The 21,803-nt window shown below is 36.4% G+C and overlaps 1 protein-coding gene across 4 annotated transcripts in view; it reads right to left on the bottom strand.

The window, feature by feature from the left end:
* TENM2 (teneurin transmembrane protein 2) overlaps positions 1–21,803 on the bottom strand; it is a 959,433-nt gene that overhangs the window by 756,717 nt on the left and 180,913 nt on the right. For 3 of the 4 annotated variants that reach the window (XM_034406200.3, XM_087887377.1, XM_087887373.1), the window contains exon 3: positions 17,908–18,183. The exons of the other annotated variant lie outside the window; for it this stretch is intronic. In XM_034406200.3, the coding sequence (XP_034262091.2) occupies positions 17,908–18,183 (276 nt within the window). The remainder of the gene's footprint in view (positions 1–17,907; positions 18,184–21,803) is intronic. 4 annotated transcript variants of the gene reach the window in all.

Below are 21,803 nucleotides of genomic sequence, written 5' to 3'. Positions count from 1 at the left end.
ATTAATATATTGTCCTGACAGAACTTCTCTATAAATATTTTTTGTTTTGTTTTATAGAAAAGTAAGAAAGGTGTCAATCAATTAGATCTTCAAACCCACCAAATTCCACAGAGAGGAACTTTAGTGATCTGAAAAATCTCCATTTAAATTCATTTAAGGACAGCTACATTCAGGTTGCTTGTTTCATTTTGTAATAATGTATCACATATTTAGCATCTTATGAAAGATTTACATTGTGTGGGAGGAACCAAGGAAAATGTCAAACTCATATTGAAGGGCTGGTGAATTTTATGTCCATACTAGAGGGAAAAACCAAGTAAAGTGCTGAACATATGGATGATTAAGTTTAATAGTCCCTTTCCAAAATTATTCTGACTGCCACATTTTGAAAAACACAAACTGCTTTTATATTCACCAGTGAACCATCTGTCTTCACAAATGAAAAGAAGTTGATGGTTTCTGATTGCTATTATTCTAATCAATTCTAATCAATTCTAATGCACATCAAACAGCTGATTAACCATACCTGACACTACATATTCAAGGTATTTAAAGTATGGTGAAATAATTGGACAATAAATAACAATTCTTACTAATTTTAAAGGGGCAGCAATTTAATGGTCAAAATGTGTAAACCATTTCTAATCATGATTTTAAAAAATGAGGTTGCATCTTGATTTGCACATCCCATTCTGGCCATATGTCAGGCAGATAGAAATAATATCCACTAAGAGACAAAGTGAAAGAAGTTTATAAAAATCCCATCGAATGAACAGAAAATCATCTGTATAATGTTCTATACATTCCATGGCAATTTCACATGTATCTATAATATTGTCCTGAAATACAAAAGAATTTTGCAATTCTACAATTTTAAGCATTCCACAAGTGGGTGCCTCTTTCTGGGGTAATACTTTTTGAGCTATAGCTAAAGTCACATGAATGGTTTTTGAATTGCACAATCTGATTTTCTCATCTGCTTTTTGCTTGCATTCCACAATTGCATGTTTTGGAAAGACTAGATACAACAGGATATAAAACTAAAATAGTAAACGAAAAATAATTCAAAATATAAAGCCTTTCAAATTCTAAACCAGAATTCTATGGCATTCTTTTTATATAAAAAAATTATCTATAAAGCAATGCATATTAGTGGTCCACAGGATTTAAAATTATGAACTTAGTGGTCTCTGAGGTCTGAAAGGTTGGTGACCACTGCTTTAAATGGTTCAAAAGGAAAACACAGAGAAAATAGATAAGCAAACCATGGTGTATAGATGCCTAGCTTGGAATAAAAATGGGGAAAAGTATTTAGTTATGTTGGGGGGGGAATGAAGCAAGATGTAATTTATTTATAAGAAACATATATTAGGAATAACGATTCAAAACACTTGATCTGTAAAAATTTGGCAGAATTCAAAAAAAGTTGCTCTATATGTTCACCCTGATTAAAACCACAGTTAATACTATTTGGCCAGGTTGCTAAATTTCTAAGTATGGAAATTGAATTACAATTATTTAAAACTTTTGTATTAAAATGCCATGTTTTAATTAACTAGTATTCTTTTTACCTAGGAGATCATAACTAGTGGCACGAAAATGGTAATAATGTAGAAAAATAACAGTCTGTGATAACCAAAATTTTAAAAATACTTCTTCATAACAAAATTATCAATTACATTAGTAATAGGAAGGGTTGAAAGTCATTATTTCTATGAAATCATTTATTAGTCCAGCTAGTTTTTCATAGAGTCTTAATTTGAATGAATGCTGTCTTTCAGATAGGGATGAGAGTCCATTTGTTCATAAGCAAAGAAAATTTATATATAATCAATTTTTTTGTATTTTCAGTGCTATTTAAATGCACAGTTGTTTTTCTAGTAAAATACCAAGAAAAATACTTCTATAGAATTGATAACCAAATTGTTAAAAAATACAGACAGAAAGACTAACAACCAGAGTTTTTCTGATTCACTTAAGTATTAGCTCTGAAATATTTGGTTAGACATCCAGTGAAAGGAATCTATAGTATGGGACATAAATATTGAAGCTCATAAACAATTCAAAATATAAAATACAATATAAAGAGGTATTCCAAAATAACTGGATTCAATAGATCAGTAACAAAGTTTGGTGATAAAATGCCCATTCTAATCCTATGAAAAAAATATAGTCATTAACTCCTATCATCTATTAAGTAAATAGTAATGCCAATTCTAATTAGATTATTACTATTTTCTCCAAATGTTGGGATTAATTTTGAAATAGTTACTTGCAAAAATATAAAAAACTGATAATTTAGACATATTTTTTAGGAATGTTTCATATAATCTCTTAGCATTATAGAAAATGGCAAGTAATTTATTTCATTTCTTCTGATTAAACAACATTGTATTTCAGCAGGTGGCAGCATCTGGCCAATTTTGCTGGTCTTGGAAAGGAAGTATGGCTGGGTTCTGATAATATTTAGGTGGGACAAATCCATCCACCCAAGAAGAAGCCAAAGGAAAATTACTTTGTAATTTTTTAAAAAAAGATAACGGTTTCAAAAACAAGCTAAAACAAACAAACCACAAACTCAACCCAGTTTGTATGTTTCGGTGGACTCATGATGCAGAATATGTAGTCACTGTCAGGGTTCCAAGTAACAGCCCATATGAAATCAAAACTCCAAGGCAGGATTCCTCAAAGTATAGATTTACTAGGCATGTCATATTGGCACAGCTGGTAAAAACCCGAATCTGAAGTCCCCCGGGTTTTCCCCACTAAGTTCAAAATCCAAAGTTCTTCCCCACATTACACACAACCATCACATGCCACAATCAGGTCTTTCTCCCCATCCCGGATGCCTTCCATCCATATTTGTCCAGGTGTTGGTGAGAGTGACCTTGGTTCCCAGAAGAAAAAATGTTATTTTGGCCACATATTCTCCTCAGCTATGTCTACTCCCCCTCCCTTTCCCACAGCTCCAGCCAGTCTTGCGGTGGCAACCCTGAAGACACTCAAAAATGGCTCCAAGGTTGACAGTCACCACCATTGGATAGGACATTGTTGAGTATGGATAATATATACTGGAACATGATTCTCACTCATCTCATGTTTTGGAAGCAGATTTGTTTTCCTACCCTGTTTCTTCCATTAGTACGTGAAAACATATTTTTTAAAAAATATGACTTTTCCATATAGATTTTATGACTAGATTGGGAAAAAATGAACTGGATTAAATTAATAATTAGGATAAGGCAACAAGGAAATGTTACAAGTGCTACGACATCTGCTTCTCAATGGACTATAACCAGGAAATTAGTTCCATATTCAGGTTTAAATACAGTTTCATTGGTAAGTTATTTTGCTCCAAATACAAATACTTTGAAGTCAATATGTCTTTTTACAATTAAGAAGTTATCTTTCAAAGACATTTTATCAGAAGAAGAACATATGTTTATTTATACCACTTGTCAACCTTTTGTCTAGGATTAAATGTGTGGACTATATTTATCATTTTTTATGTGTGTACACATAGACGCTTTGGGACTCACACACTGCATATCAAGTTTTCAATAACAAGAAAGGACATTTATCCTTTGAACAAGTCACTATGGTATTATTATCCTCTAATCTCAGCTCTGAACTTCCCTCTGATTGTCTTTGTGTCAGTCATATTTTGTGCAATCCATATTACTTCCCAATCTGAAATACAGCAGAATATTTTAAAATCTCAGATGATATAAAACAAGTATCGTATTTTTCTGTGTATAAGATGTTACTTTTTCTTAAAAACATTTACTTGAAAATGGAGGGGCGTCTTATACACAGGAGGCAGAGAGACATGCCAGATGAACCTCTATCTTATATGCAGCTCTATCATTCCTCTCTATTATAGTTGTTTCCTGTATCACATTGCCACTTTAGGTCTCATCTGTATTGTTCCTGTGATGCATTTCCTGTTCTTGTTGTATTACTCACTCTAACAAGATGGCTTCTGCACAGTGATGGCTGCTAGTGTGTTTACTACAAGAAACTACATGAAACATGGGGGGTTTTTATACATGGGGGCATCAGTGGTGAAATGCTCTGATTTAAAAACCAGTTGGTTGAGCATGTGCTTTGCGCATGCATGCACACTTTGCGCGTGTGCCTAAGGCGCTTGCGCACAGCACTGAAAATAGAGCATTTAGAAGCTCAGCTTCTTACCTTCCAAGTCAGCAATTGTAAGTAGAATAGCAAGGGGGGGGATCAGCTGTGCTGAGCAATTGAGTTGAGCTACAAAGCAGAAAATAAAAGGACAGAATAGGGTGGGGGTGGGGCCAACTGATCATAGGAGCTACTGGTTCATCTGAACCGGGCTGAACCAGCTGAATAACATCTGCAGGGCATCTTATAGATGGAAAAATACAGTACATTGTTTGCATATATACATATGTGTATGTATATTCTCAGTGAACTGAGAAATAGAAAATAAAGTGAATATTTCTATTCACTTTAATATAAAGTGAATATTTCTATTTATATTGTGTTAAATAATTGGTTTCCAATAAATGTATAAAAGTTCCATGTCTATACTAACTTTAAAGTCAGTACCAACTTTCTCAACTTTTCTTAAAGCAATTTTGTACCATCTTTGTAATACCGTTGTAATAATTTATCACTGACTACTTATTTTTTAAAAAAAATATCATCCTTTTGATATAAAATTTCTTATATTTCATCTTTAATATATTCTTCTGAGGATGATTTTCTGATGGATTTGTCTCACATTTTTTATTCTTTTGAAGTATTAACAATATGGAGCTTTGCAAATGAATGTCTTATCACATATACAAAACTGTTTCGAAATGTGAAATTTTGTAAAATGATAACATTTCCATGTAAGGAAATATCTGAATTATGTAATTTTATGTATATGTGCATGTATAATTGAACCAAGAAATGTCATAAAACAAAATTATTTTCTAACAGTAATATTATTCTGTTTTTAGTGGTGTAAATTTGTAAGCAAAGGATTTAAATTTAAGCAAAGAGTTTAAGCAAAGAATTAAAAACATGCATCGTCTTCCACAGCATGTACTAAGCTATTAGTTTGGTGGCTCAATTAAGGCCATTATACAGGACATTTTGTATCTATAGTTTTCTTTGCACTAACAGTAGTTGTAGACAGATGACTTTTCCAGGTTAAAATTAGTATATTTCATTCATTTGGAGAGACTGTGAATCTAGGTGCTATGTCTCAGAATGCAATTCCCCTGTTTCACTGGTTTTGTACTACTTTGAAATACTTGTAATTATGCAGCCAAATATACACAAAATTGGTTCAGAATTGAATATATTCAGTAAATCCATTTAATTTCTTCACTAAGAACACAAAACAATAATATATGTTTAAAATTTCCCTAGATGTATATTGATACATTTTTGATCTGACAATTAGGGGGGGAAAGTTGATAACTAAGACTGCAACTCTAAACATATATATCATATCAAGAAATCCATTTATTGTATTCAGTATGACTTCTTATTATTTATTTATTTATTATATTTCTATACCACCCTTCTCCTGTGGGGCTCAGGGCAGTATACAGCCAGGATAAAATATAGCATATAAAATTTAAAAACATTTTAAAAAACAATTAAATAATTTTGGCCCGAATTTAAAACAACCCAATTAAAACCAAAATTTGATTAAAAAACTGAGAGGATGGGATCAAGCCAGTCCAGCTAGATGGAACAAGTGTGTCTTCAGGGCCTGACGAAAAGTCCGGAGGTCTGATATCGTGCGTATCTCAGGGGGCAGGCATTCCAGAGGGCAGGTGCTGCCACAGAGAAGGCTCTCCCCCTGGGGGTTGCCAGCCGGCACTGCCTGGCCGACGGCACCCTGAGGAGGCCCTCTCTGTGTGAGCAAACCGGTCGGTGGGAGGCTATTGGCGGCAGAAGGCGGTCTCGCAAATACCCTGGCCCTAAGCCATGGAGCTCTTTAAAGGTGGTTACCAACACCTTGAAGCGCACCCAGAAGACCACAGGAAGCCAGTGCAGCTCGCGCAGGAGAGGTGTTATATGTGAGCGCCCCGTCGCTCCCATAATCCCCCGCACAGCCGCATTCTGGAGCAACGGGAGCCTCCGGATGCACCCCAAGGGGAGCCCCATGTAGAGAGTTCTTAATACAGAACTTTTAAAACGGTGTGGATACTTTCAGTTTGCATATTAAACTGGTAACTGCGGCTCATGTAATTCCTTTTGGAATTCATAAAGATCAAATTAATCAAGGAATGCTCAATGCACCTTGGAATACTATCTCTAATCTTCATGCTCTTCAAATCATGCATAAAAAGTAAAGCCCTCAGGTCAAGCTGAATTCCCGGTGCATAGCTGGAAACAGTTACAGTTTTTCAGCAACAGTATGTCTGTTTCCAGATTTATTTTTATTTATAAATCTCTTACTCTATTTTATAGTTCTGGAATTCTTTAGCTCTTTCCAGTCCAATTAGTAAGCAGGTTCAGTTTAGCTCAGGTAAAATCATGCACATGGTTCATGCATATGGGTAAGTACAGATATAAGAGTCAAAGCCTTATAATATATATTAAGATGCCCAGTTTGCACACAAATATCATATTATTTATTGTTAGAATTCTTAGTTGTTTTTTAAAATCTCAATGTAGTTGTTTTTCTTTTTTTGCAACTAATTTTCATATATCTCCAAGATGATTGAATTTCTTTTTTATCAATAGATCTGACTGAAAGTGTGGAGCTAGTTTTCCCCTTGTGGTGCACCTGAGCATGAACTAAACAAACCAGCAAACTTAAGCAGCCAAACCATTATTCTGTAATCTCCTGCCTAATATATGCATTGCCATACGCTAAATAAATAAAAGTAACTGAAAGAAGATGATTAATACCTTCTTCATATTACCAATTGTTTCAGGAGATACATGTATATGTGATATTTATCTGTTGTATTGGATGTGATTGCACTTGGACTTACCTTCAACATACTTTCACCATAACACTGGATTTCCCAGTATGTTTGCGACACTAGTACACCTTACGGCCACATCCTTGAATTATTTACAAAACATGATTCTTACCTTTTTGTCATTCCCCTGCCCCAAATAAAATAAACAGAGAAGCTTCAAAATAAAGTAAGCATTCTTAAAAAATATAATTGGTGCAGGTCTGACACAATATTGCATCAAATTGTAGAAATGCCCACAAAATGTTATAAAAATCCCAAATGTTTCCATGTTGAGACCAGAGAGGGAAGAATGAATGAAAGAAGAAATGAATGAATGCTGAGTGGAAGTGATTGAACTTGATAAAGAGGTATATGAGTCAAGGTTTCGGAGGGCATTTCTTTCATCTGAATTGAAACTACCTGTCAACCTAAAGCCTATGGTGAATAATTAGTGTTTAAGAAGATAGCTTCTTCTTAACTTACATCAAGTTAGCTGCTCGACATTATAGCCGGGGTGGTGATGGAAACCCCCAGACTTATTGTTATGGGGGATTTTAACCTGTCATCCACTGGTGAGATGTCGGAGACGGCTCGGGAGTTCATGGCTTCCATGATGGCCATGGACCTGATCCAGGTAGTTAAAGGCCCCACCCACTTGGGGAATCACACTCTGGACTTGATTTTTGTCTCTGATCAGTGGCTGAATGATCTAAGAATAGGGGATATAGACATCAAGCCCTTGTCATGGTCTGATCATTCTCTCCTTCACATGGACTTTCAAGTCATTTCCACCCACTGCAGGGAGATGGAACCAACCAAATGGTTCTGTCCCAGGTGCCTGATGGACCCTGAAAGTTTGCTGATGGAGCTTGGGCCATTTCCTGAGACTCTGGCTCACGACTCGACTGAGGACCTGGTGGTCGCCTGGGACAGGGCGGCTACTGGAACCTTGGACCGCGTCATGCCTTTGTGGCCTCTGACCTGAGGCCGATGTCGTCTAGCTCCTTGGTTTTCCGAGGAGCTGAGAGAGATGAAACATTGGAAAAGACGCCTGGAGAGCGATTGGAGGACAAGCCGATCTGAATCTGACCGAACACAGGTGACATCTTATATTAAGACCTACCTAGTGGCGATAAGAGCGGCAAAGTCTAGCTACTTCTCCGCTCTTATTGCATCTGCAGAGAAACGCCCAGCCACGCTGTTTAGGGTGACCCACTCCCTACTTCAGGGGGAGGGGTAGGGGAAGATCCCTTACAGGGTCAAGCTGAGGATTTTGTACAATTCCTGCATGATAAAGTCGCTCAGATTCGGGAAGGCCTGGACTCCGATTGGGTAGATCCAGGGGAGGAGATGGGGGTAGGTCTTGAGAGCGTTATCTGGGAAGAGTTTGACTCTGTGGCTCCTGAGGACATGGACAGGATTCTGGGCAAGCTTAATGCTGCCACATGTTTATTGGACCCAGGTCCCTCCTGATTGGTATTGGCCTCCCGGGAGGTTACACGAGACTGGCTCCAGGGGATTATAAATGCTTCTCTGAATGAGGGTGTCTTTCCTGCCATCTTGAAAGAGGCGGTTGTGAAGCCCCTCCTCAAGAAGCCTTCTCTGGACCCGGTTATATTATCAAACTATCTTCCAGTCTCCAATCTTCGCTTTGTTGCGAAGGTTGTTGAGAGTGTGGTGGCGCGACAACTACCCCGATACCTGGATGAAGTTGTCTATCTGGATCCGTTCCAGTCGGGCTTCAGGTCATGATACAGCACGGAAACGGCATTGGTCGCGTTGGTGGATGATCTCTGGGAGGGCTCGGGACAGAGGTTGCTCCTCTATCCTGGTCCTATTAGATCTCTCAGCGGCTTTTGATACCATCGACCATGGTATCTTACTGCACCAGCTGGAGGGGTTAGGAATAGGGGGCACCATGCTTCGGTGGTTCTCCTCCTTCCTCTCTGACCGTTCGCAGTTTGTGTTGGCAGGGGGACAGAGGTCGACCTCGAGGCACCTTATTTGTGGAGTGCCGCAAGGGTCAGTCCTCTCACCCCTTCTGTTCAACATTTATGTAAAACAGCTAGGCGAGATCATCCGTAGTTTCGGGGTGAGTGTTCATCAGTATGCTGATGACACACAGCTATACATATCCACCCCAAACCACCCCAATGATGCCCTTGCTGTGATGTCCCATTGCCTGGAGGCCGTGTGGATCTGGATGGGGAGAAACAAGCTCAGACTCAACCCCTCTAAGACCGAGTGGCTGTGGCTTCCCGGTATAGACAGCTGGTACCATCACTGACAATTGGGGATGAGATCTTGCTCTCCACAGAGAGGGCCTGCAACTTGGGTGTCCTCCTGGATTCACGGCTATCTTTAGAAGATCATTTGATGGCGTGGCCAGGGGTGCTTTTTATCAGGTTCACCTGATCCGCCAGTTACATCCCTTTCTGGATCGGGACACCTTGCGCACGGTCACTCATGCCCTAGTCACCTCCCATATGGACTACTGTAATGCTCTCTACATGGGGCTCCCCTTGAAAAGCACCCGGAGGCTCCAACTGGTCCAGAATGTAGCTGTGTGGGTGATTATGGGCACAGCTCATTGTGCCCATGTAACACATCTCTTACGCGAGCTGCACTGGCTCCCGGTGGTCTTCCGGGTGCGATTCAAGGTGTTAGTTATCACCTTTAAAGCACTCCATGGCTTAGGACCTGGGTACCTACGAGACCGTCTTTTGCCACCAATAGCCTCCCACCGACCAGTTCGTTCTCACAGGGAGGGACTACTTAGGGTACCGTCAGTCAAATTATGCCGACTGGCGACTCCCAGGCGGAGGGCCTTCTCTGTGATGCTCCAACCCTTTGGAATGAACTGCCCCCTGAGATACGAAATATCCCTGATCTCCGTGCTTTCGGCCGTGCCCTCAAAACCCTGATGTTCCAACAGGCGGGGCTAAACATATGAACATGTGAATGTTTTAAAAATGTTATCTAATTTTAGGTTCTATTTAATTGGGCCAAACTATGTTATAATAATAATTTTAATTAGCAATTTTATGATGTTTGTGTATCTATATTTCTCTTGACTGTACACTGCCTTGAGTCCTACGGGAGAAAGGCGGTATAGAAATATAATAAATAAATAAATAAATAAATAAATAAATAAATAAATAAATAAATAAATAAACAAACAAACAAACAAACAAACAAACAAACAAACAAACAAACCATATGGCATTAAACCTATATACAAGTATGCACTTCAGATTTGAGAAGAATGTATACCAAACCAAAATAACATTAAAATATTTTGTTTTTACAGTCTTTAGAGCTGGAAAGCTTATTTTGCCTATCTGATGCCTTTTGATCCTTCTTTTATCATTTGAAACCCTTTTTAATACAGATTCCTCCACTACCACCCCAATTTTAGGGAAAACAGTACACCTTTTAAAAAAATCTACATCATTTCGCTTAATTAATCCATAAATTCAAAATTAAAGAAAGTCAAGTTCACAGTCCTCTTCTAAGGCTTAAAATAAGTAGAACATGAGTGTCATTTTATACTAATACTTATACTAAATAGCCTAAATAACTATTACTCCACACTTTTATAAAAAGACCAGGTACGTTAGGTAGAAGAAAATAAAGTGCCTGTCAATCTTATCTTTATGTGCTAATAAGTTTCTAGGCATAGGCCTCAGGAAAAGATACAGGCATCAGGTAACATTACTGAACAATTCAGTGCTTTTGGTAGAATGTCCTGCCAGATTCTGTGAGGTCTTCCACAGATGTTGAAAAACATAGTAGGAAGGGTAAAGATCCACTGACTATATTTTCATTGCTAATAAAAATACTTCTGACTGGTGAAAGACTTCTTACATAAAAAATAAATAAAATTCAGCAACATTTCACAAAAAAACACATTTTTAGTCCTAATGTTGTAAAACTTATTTTAATTTAGTTATTTTAGACTTTTCAAATGGCATCATTTTGCCAGCAGTACAAAATTTTTCTGTCATATTAGCTTGGAGCATATCAATTTTGAAACATTTTTAAACTGTTCATTGTAAAATCTGTGTTTTACAAGATTATTTATAATACCCTATTTTATCCCTTAAATTCATTCATCGTACTTTTGTATATTGAATTACATATCCTAATACAACAATATACTTCATTCTTCAGTCACCCCGGTAGATAATTTCCACTTTCCTCAATTGGTTCCTCTCAGAAATGCTCTTAGAGTTTTGATTGAAAAACAAATTTGGATCTACTTATATGGTATGACAAAGTAGGTACTGCCCTTAATGACCTTGTAAATTTGCCATTTGGGAACAGATACCATGTAGATAAAAAGATTCGTATTTGCTTGTAAGTATTTTTCATTACCTTTAAAACCATTTGCAGCTGCATTGTTGAAGACCAGATTTAGCAGCAGTCACAGAAGCAATTTTTGTTGCTTAAAACCATCAAGGTTTCTGAATGGTCCAATGTAGGCATTCCAGTTTCCAGATACAATATCTAGAAATATCTAGGAGCCTGGTGGCGCAGCAGACTAAAGCACTGTTATTAACATCAAGCTGCTTGCAATTACTGTAAGTTCAAATCTCACCAGGCTCAAGGTTGACTCAGCCTTCCATCCTTTCTAAGGTAGGCAAAATGAGAACCCAGATTGTGGGAGCAATAAGCTGACTTTGTATAAATATACAAAAGTATGAAGGCTATTGCTTAACACATTGTAAGCCACCCTGAGTCTCTGGAGAAGAGTGGCATATAAATCAAATTTAAAAAAAAAACCAAAAAACTAATCACTGTCCCTAAAGATGACAGAATAATATAATGCTGCAGAATGTCTTGTGGGAAACTATAGACAATTCTGCATTACTTTGTGGTGATCATATGCATTGCCTAGGTAGGATGTTCACATCCTCCAATATAATTCAACCCATGTTTTATGTGTTCTTATGTGCTTATGTTCAATGGGGAGTTCATCTATGTATTCATTAAAAAGATAACCCCCTTTTCTTCAACATAGCATGAGACTGGTCTACTATTTTAATAGAATTTCAGAAATATTTTAAACATAATTTTCTATTTCTTGATTATTAAAGAAGTAAAAAACATCACCACTCTGTTTTGAATTTTCCCTCATTATAGTTGTTACTTTAAAAAATAGTCATTTGTTCCAAGTGTGAAAAATAAAAGTACAATTCCAAATTTAATCATATTATTTAAAAAACACAATCCTATTATAAAAATATCTAAGCTTTAATTTTGTAAATTTACTGTAAATTTTGTGACATTTTAATTAAATTAAAATCTTGGCACTATATTAGCTATTTATTTTACTTTGTAACAGACAATATTCTATTTGTAGAATTTTCAGGGAACAGTTCCCTCTTTGAAAATATCTATTTGAAGAGATAACCAGTCCTATCCAAAATGAAGGACTATAAGAAGAGCAGAGGCCTTTATGAAGCTGCCTATCAATAATATCTGGATAGCCAAAACCCTGACCATAAACTTTCTCTGGTACACAGTGACATAACATATTTCTACCATAATTGCATTTTTCCTAGTTATTGACTATTAAATAAAACCATATTCAAATTTCATGCAAACTTATGATATCTGTTTAAGCAATCCATTAATCTAGCCATTTTACCAGAAAGCTTACTTCCCTCTCTAAGAACTATTGTGTCATAAAATTTACTGAAGGAAAATTGAAAACTTTTCAATTGAAAATTAAAATCATAATTATATTCAAGGAGATGCAAAAGCCAGATTAAAATACTGCAAGTATAAGTTTAGGAAATAATTTTTGAAAGTCACTCCAATGTTGTATTAATTGAGTTATTTTTTCCCAAATGTAAAGGGATTGGTGAACTGATGTAATAAAAACAGTCTTGTTTTAAATGTTAGAAAAATAAAAGAGATCGTTGTTGATTTCAGAAAAGGCAGGCAGAGCCACGCATCTCTGAATATTAATGATTCATCTGTGGAAGAGGTTAGCAGCATCAAGTTTCTGGGTGTGCAATTAATGAGTAGGCTGGCTTGGTCACTCAATAGCGAGAGACTGGTGAAGTGGGGACAGCAGCCCCGCATTTTCTGTGTTGTGGGAGAAAAGTACATCTTCCTCTCCTTACCACTTTCTATACAGACAATAGAGACCATACTATCATATTGCATTACTGTCTGGTTTGGAAGGATTACTGCTTTAGACAGAAAGGTGATACAGAGAGTGACGAGGATGGCAGAGAGAAGAGCTGTGGTGGGAGAGTGATTAGAGTGCAGTATTGCAGGGTACTTCTGTTGACTGCCTGTTGACTGCAATTTGGTAGTTCAAATCACACCAGGCTCAAGGTTGACTCAGCCTTCCATCCTTCCGAGGTTGGTAAAACGAGGACCCATATTGTTGGGGGCAATATGCTGACTCTGTAAACCGCTTAGAGAGGGCTGTAGAGCACTGTAAAGCAATATATAAGTCTAAGTGCTATTGCTATTGCTATTATTGGCAGTTCACTTCTGTCTATCCAAGACATAGCATATAAGTGATGCTTGACCAGGGTCTCCAGGATTGTCTAGGACACAATAATACAAAATTTCATTTTTAATGTGTGCCAGTGTGCCCACAGTAAAAAAATTGCAATAAAGGTTTTCTATCTATATAATGATAATAACATAATAATAACATAATAACAGAGTTGGAAGAGACCTTATAGGGAACTCATCTAGTCCAACCCCTGCCCAAGCAGGAGACCCTACACCATTTCTGACAAATGGCAGTCCAGTCTCTTCTTGAAAGTTTCCATTGATGAAGCTCCCACAACTTCTGAAGGCAAGCTGTTCCATTGGTTGATTGTTCTCACTGTCAGAAAATTTCTCCTTATTTCTAGATTGAGTGTCTCCTTGATCAGTTTCTATTCATTATTCTTTACCTGGCCTTTACCTGGCACTGGAAATAGGTTAACCCCCTCCTTTCTTTGATAGCCCCTCAAGCATTGGAACACTGCTATCATTTTATTTATTTATTTATTTATTAGATTTTTATACCGCCCCCTTTCCCGAAAGACTCGGGGCGGTGAACAGCCAAGATTAAAAAACAACATGTGTCCCCTGGTCCTTCTCTTCACTAGACTAGCAAATTCAATTCTCTTTATGGTCCCCCCAAAATTTTACTGTGATGGAGTGTTACAATAACGCTAGGAGACAGGAGGAAGAGCTTCAGCTTAGGCAGTGGTCAGACAAAAAGTATCTCAGCCAATAGAAAGAATAGATCACAGAAAGCATGGTTCCACATTTTCAAGGAATGGGGTCATGGAAAGTGTATCTTCAGACTTACAAAAAATGTAATGGTTTTGGTTTCTTCTTTTCAATTACTTTGAAAAGAAGTACTTTTCAAAGTACTTAGACTTTTAGACTTTTACTTGCAAGTCTAAAAGGTTTTCCCTTGCCTTGCCTTAACTTTCCACAGAACTAGGGAGAGTAACCTTTGGAGCACTTTCCATGCATCCATTCCTTCTGTGGACTGAGATATCTTTTTTCTTACCACTGCATTTCTTCTTTACTCTTTCTGTCTCCCAAAGTTATTCTTACAACCCTTTACACTTTTATCTAAATTAGAGTATAATTACAGAAGAGAACAACAAAATAAAAAAATTACAACTTTTCGTTGGGCCCTTAAAACCTACTTTTTTCAGTTACAGTTCAGTTACAGTTCAGTTCAGGGCTGTCTTGATTTTATGGTTGGTTTTAAATTTGATATTGATTTTAATTGAAATGTTTTAAATTATGGGCCAAATTTTATTTAATTATTTTAAATCTATTTTAACTTTTGTGTATGAATATTTTATATTTGGCTGTTCACTGCCCTGAGTCCGGAAGGAGAAGGGCGGTATAGAAATCTGAAAAATAAATAATAAATAAATAAATACAATGATTGTTTGTTGTTGAAATATTGGCGAATGATATGTGCAGAAACAAAAACATGTAACATCTCTGCAAATAATAGAAATTGACTAACAGTTAACATAGACAGTAGCTAAGTTCTCTACTTTAATTCTATGAAGGTTATGAAGAGCCCACCAATCACATTGAACTGATTAACATAACACAAAGAACCCCTTGTATATGCTCTTGCATCGTCCTTATCATTTGCCTGACCAATAAAAGTAGTGTTGCAATCTTGTAGGAGAAATAACAACAACAGCAATAGCACTTAGACTTATATACTGCTTCACAATGCTTTTACAGCCCTCTCTAAGCAGTTTACAGAGTCAGCATATTGTCCCCAACAATTTGGATTCTCATTTTATGCACCTCAGAAGGATGGAAGGCTGAGTTAACCTTGAGCCTGGTGAGATTCGAACTGCCACATTGCAGGCAGCCAGCAGGCAGCAGAAGTAGCCTGCAGTACTGCATTCTAACCACTATGCCACCATGGCTCTCATCCTCCCTCACATCCTGATAACCCACTACTGCAGAGAGATTAACTCAAGAGGTATTAGCATTTTTTTTCTCAGCTGTCAGAAAAGAAGGGACTCATCTGAAGATGCATGTTAGACACCTCAAATCATAGGTGAAAGCCATTTTGTACAGGTTGCATTTCAAATTAATCTGGATAAAAATGTATAGGACCGAAGATTGCGAATTACTGGTGCATCAATTTAAAAATTCAGATTTAAGTATTGGTAGATGTCAACAGAATTTTTGTCGAGCTGCCTTTGTTATCCCGTTTTTTTCCTGTTTTTAACTCTCTCAAGTATTTATTTGTGTAAGAAAATGCTATGGAAATTATTTAAACTTTCAGTATATAAGTAAAAGAAGAGTTATAGCACTTAAATTTTCATTTGTACCTCCCAAGATATTTCAATGCATATTGGAAAGTGGGGGCATGGAAAAGGTAATTTTGTGAGCACAAGTGCAATTTACATTGGTGTTTCTGCTGAACATTGTATTACATCAATACATAATTCTCCAGATGCAGATTATCAAATCACTGCCTACACTGAATGAATGCCTTGCTGACACATTCAGATAAGGCACAGTACCTTCCATAAATCTTGAATAGATAAACAAGAGATTCAGCTGTTCTACTAATTTCCTGCAGTGGAAATAATTAACTCTAGTCTGCAAAGGCATGTTCAACAGGTTGCAGCTTCCATAATTACGTCTGTGTGTCTACAAAGTGACATTTTAAATCAATATGTTATTATTGGACAGCAGTAGTGATTAAATGATGTAATTCTTTACTTTTAAAAGAAACATACATCACAATTACATATCAAAACTGGATTCATTCTTGTTGGAAGTATTGTGAAATGCCAATGAGATACATTATATGTGCTTCCTGTCTTTGGCATCTACTGCCTTCATACAGAAAAAAAAAGAGATACTCTATTATAATTGCAAAAATTACTCTTTTAAACAACACGTGAAGCAAACCTACTATAAATTCAGGGTCATACAATTCCACCAACAATAAAAATGAAGTTAAATTCCCTCACTCCTGGACATGAGTTAGTATCAGCACCAGTGGTTGAGAATATCAAGAGTTAGAATGTTAATTGCAATTAAGTGGGCCCTAAGATACTTAAAAATAGACTGAAAGCTGCCAAAATTGAATTAACACCAAAAGAAAATTGTTTATCATGCTGAAGAGAAATTATAAAAACATAAAATGATAAAACATTCAGTATCAAACTGCTGTTTTTCCCTTGGGAATTGTTAAATATTATTAATATAGCAACCAAACCTTGATTTTTAAAAAGTCTCAGCTACTACAATAGATTATACACATTTTGTTCCTTAAAGCTTCATGTGTGCAAATGAAACATTACAACATAAAGCAGTTAAAAACAAACAAACAAAAAGCAAGGGAAAAAGTAGAATATCTAGAAACTACAAATCTGTAATTCTAGGACTAGATCTCTCTCTCTCCCTCTCTCTCCCTCTCTGTCTGTTTCTTTCTAAGCACATCCCTGTTACACCATTTTAGGAGATGCATACATAACATTTTATTGATTTAGATCTCTAAGACCATACCATTTTTTGTATGAAAACATTGCTGGGCAGTAGCATGAAAAACTAATGATAGCTTTGTAAGTGTCCATACTGTGGTATTAAACAGAGCACTTGTCAATGTGTATGATAATACTGCTTTTTAAAAAGTTTAGAAAACCAGTGAACTGAATATATATTGATTCTCACAAACTAACTATGATTTTTCAGATGAAAAGTCAGATATTTTCCAGCACTAAGGCGAGTCTTTATATATTTAATAATAGTCCATAGAGATTTTTTGTTTTTGTTTTTGAGAAATAGAAGGATTATCTTCTTTCTTTATAAATATATTCACCTTAGGTTTTTCTTTTTAAAAAAAGATATATTGCGTGCTAGCGGAAATTTTATTTCAGTTTGATGCAATCTTTATCTTCATATCTTAATATGAAAACTGGTGACTTATAGCAATTCATTTAGCAACTATGTTTAAGCTATTTTAAACTATTAAATTTTAAACTATTAAAATTTAAAATAAAATATTTTAGTAGGTTTTGTTCATTTCTAAAACTAGAAAATGATTTTTGGTTAACTTTCATCCAACTATCAAAATTGATGATATACAACCTGATCATTTTCTTTCGAAAAAGTATTTATATTAGATACATTTTACATTTGTATCAACAAAGTTCCATTTGTTTTCATTTGAAAATTCAGAGAGAATAATATCATTTGATGACAGACTCTTATCCAAATATAATTTATATATTTGTGATCAGGATGAGTTAAACCTCTTTTTTCATGGTTCCCTAAAAAATAGATCCCTTCCCCCATAGAAGCATACTACGAACCAGCATTTTGACTTCACAAGGGAAATACAGCTTTTGTTTTACCGTCTATTATGGCAAGCATGTGCGATCACATCGTCACCTATGCATATACATTTCAAAATGTACTGCAGAAATAGGCCTACCGTTTTCCTCATCTGATTTATTGTCATTGTCAGAGTCAGTCAGGGTAAGGGCAGAATTTTCACGGCTTGACAGACCAGAGCTCCGCCTGGATTTAATCCCTCTCCCCCAAAGTCGAATGGCATGCTCGGGAGACATTCCACCCTCTGTATCTGAGTCAGCATCAGACCCAGTACTGAGGGAATAGCCTTGCTGAAGGATTCCTATATCTGAACAATAACCACTTCGGTGGGGGGAGGGTTCACAAATTCCTAGTTCAGCAAGGGTGAAGTTAGTTCCTAGGAAAATATGAAAGAAAAAAAAAGAGAATTAAAAATTGGAGAGCGTTTTTAAATTTAATTGTAAATTTATTTGAAAAGAAACTAACAGTCCTTTCATGCAGAACTCACTATCTATAGAACTAGGTTATACAGATATCAGTAAGGGTATTTAGACAGTTCAGTAGAAGAAGTAACTTGTATTGAGAAAAAAAATATCTTAATAGGAAATGGAGAGAAAAATGAATATCTAACTTGGATTATGGTTTTTATTATAATATTATTCCGTTTTGTAGAAATTTAAAAACATTTTTTTCTATGAATTCCTAAAGGGGTATCTAAAAAGTTATGTTATCCCCTTATAACAAACAACAAAAGAAAAAACAGTTTCTCCTACATGCTATGTGTATGAGTATATTAGTAGAGAAGTATTATAATGAAATGATTTAGAACTTAATAGTGAAATATAACACAGAATTGAATTACCTTGAAGTAGACATTAATTTAGCTTAGGCTACTGCTGAGCTTCAACTGAACCCAGAAATTTGTGAAGTGAGTTTTGCCCATTTTATGACCTTTCTTGCCACATTTGTTAAGTGAATCACTGCAGTTGTTAAATTAGTAACATGGTTGAATCTAGCTTCCCCATTAACTTTATTTGTCAGAAGGTTGCAAAAGGTAACATGACATGACCCAATGACACTGCAACTGTCATAAATAGGAACCAGTTGTCAAGCATCCAAATGTAAATCATGTGACCATGGAGATGTTGCAAGAGTCATAAGTGTGAAAAATGGTCATAAGTCACTTTTTGCAGTGCCATTGTAACTTCAAACGGTCACTAAATGAACTGTTGTAAATACTATCCCTATTTAGTATATAAAAGTAGTGCCCAAGATCACTAAGCTTACTTGAATTCCAAATATACTTCAAAACAATTCATAAGTTGTATGATTTTAATTCATGTTATTCAAAGTACGTTGGCCACAATGTACTTGGGCTTTGTTCTAATTAGGTTTTGTTACAATTTTATATTTGCTAATGTGTATGAGTGTACCTGTCCCCTATGTAGCATATTTATTTATTTATTTATTTATTTTTCAAACTTCTATACCGCCCTTCTCCTTTCGGACTCAGGGCGGTGAACAGCCAAGATAAAAAACATTTATACATAAAAGTTAAAAATAGATTTAAAATAATTAAATAAATTTGGCCCGTAATTTAAAACTTTTCAATTAAAATCCATATCAAATTTTAAAAGCAGCCGTAAAATCAGGACAGCCCGGCTAACTGAAAAAAATAGGTTTTTAGGGCCCGACGAAAAGTCTGAAGGTCGGAGATCACTCGTATCTCTGGGGGTAGATTGTTCCAAAGGGTAGGTGCCACCACAGAGAAGGCTCTCCCCCTGGGGGTTGCCAGCCGACATTGTCTGGCCGACGGCACCCTGAGGAGGCCCTCTCTGTGGGAGCGAACTGGTCGGTGGGAGGCAATTGGTGGCAGAAGGCGGTCCTGTAAGTACCCTGGCCCTAAGCCATGGAGCACTTTAAAGGTGATCACCAACACCTTGAAGCGCACCCGGAAGTCCACCGGAAGCCAATGCAGCTCACGCAGGAGAGGAGTCACATGAGAGCGCCCCGTCGCTCCCATAATCCCCTGCGCGGCCGCATTCTGCACCAGTTGGAGCCTCCGGGTGTACCCCAAGGGAAGCCCCATGTAGAGAGCGTTACAATAGTCCAGACAAGAAGTGACGAGTGCTTGAGTGACCATGCATAGGGAGTCCCAATCCAGAAAGGGGCGCAACTGGCATATCAGGCGAACCTGATAAAAAGCCTCCCTGGCCACAGCCATCATATGCTCTTCTAAAGACAGCCGTGCATCTAGGAGGACACCCAAGTTGCGGGCCCTTTCTGTGGGGGCCAATGATTCGCCCCCAATAACCAGCAGACAGATTTATTTTGACTTGATTCCAGGAAAAGATTCTGCATCCTTTGAAATAGAGTATGTATTGCCAACCTAATGGTACTTTTAAAAACAAACAAGAAACTTGTTTATTTTTTAAAGTAGTTGGCCACAGTTTATCTTAAAATCTTATTATTTATAGTTCTGATTACAGTGGAATTTCCCATCAGTCAGTTAGAACTGAAGAAGCTTCTTAGATGGGAAGCCTAATGTTTTCAAAGGAAAAAAAAAACATAGAAGTGAAGTTGCCGTTTGGAAAAAGCTCCTTTGGAATCTGGATGATTAAAAATCTCCAGGGACAACTAATAATTTATATATTCTCAACTATCTTATCCATTACTAAAGTTCACAAACATTCATACTCTTTCTATTCAGCTCCTTAAAATTTTCATAGAGTGACCTGAAGAAAACTTTGTATGAGCAATTCTGGCCTTTGTCAGTATAAACACTTCATGGCATCTGAATGTCTTTTCCAAGTGTCAATTTCCACTGTTTGTTTTGACATCGGATTGCTTTTTTCTGTTTTCACATTCAGCCTTAATTACTAATTTGATTTTATTCCACAGTTCCTCTGATTCCTCATCAATGAGGGTCAGGATTTCAGTGTGATTCCTGATAGTTTCTTTGAAATGAAGAATAGACTTTCAAATTATATCAGGGACCTGTTGGGGTTTAGCTTGACTTGGAATTTGCATTTGAGCAGTTCAAGAACTGTTCCATAGTCAGCCCTTGGTCATATCTCTGATATTACAACTCAGTTATTCCATCTCTTTGTACCAATAATCTATTCAACGTCTGTGGGCTCTATCTATTGATACCAATGCATTTATGGATTGTTGTGATTGTTTGAAGAATCAATACTTTAAATTGCCAAGAATTATGTATAAAAGTATTATATATCCAGGTTAAGGGATCCCAATATGGATTGCATGCCAGAAGCAATAAAGGATTAAAAATCCTCTATATTTTAACTTAATATACATCAATGCAGACATACATAAACAATAACTAGTTAGATGGCATAGCTACCTAGGTTTGACTAGATTCGATATTTTATATGGGATCAGACTTGAGTATTAATTGTATGGAAATTCACTAAAATATCCCAGATAGTTGAGAAGTTGAAAAGTATCAGAATAAAGCAAGTGCAAATCCAAGACAACTGCATGGATATTTCTATCAATTCATAGCTGGATGAATTGAACTTGAAAAAGTTTTAATGGCTTTTAAACCAAACCAACTAACACTCCTAATCCTAAATACAGAAAGAGAAATGGTTTTGGAAAAGCAGTCAGAGTTTATTTCTCTTTATATATTTTGTTTTAAAGCTGGGAAATCTTAAGACTAAAAAATAAATGTGTGTATAAAAATCTGTGAATTCTTGCTAGGAAATTCTAACACAAGCCACCTATAAGGAAGAACAAGCTCCCATTGATAGAAAATTCTACAACAGAAAAAAAACACCACCCAACAATAGACACTTTATGTTATAACTGTCGATATCACTATTCTAATCATGAAACTGCTGGGAAGCAGTGGACATACAGAAGAATCCATCCACAGGAGGCTCTTCCCACCTGTTTTCTTTCTAAAATGACTTATTTCAGGATGAAGCTTAAGATGTTATGTTCCTATTCTCTACTATAGATTATTGGTCCACTCAAAGTTAATATCAAGCATAA

Source organism: Pantherophis guttatus, chromosome 2 (assembly GCF_059756535.1).
Source record: "Pantherophis guttatus breed Tessera chromosome 2, ASM5975653v1, whole genome shotgun sequence".
NCBI classification, from domain to species: Eukaryota; Metazoa; Chordata; class Lepidosauria; order Squamata; family Colubridae; genus Pantherophis; species Pantherophis guttatus.
This window is presented reverse-complemented; position numbering and strand designations above follow the sequence as displayed.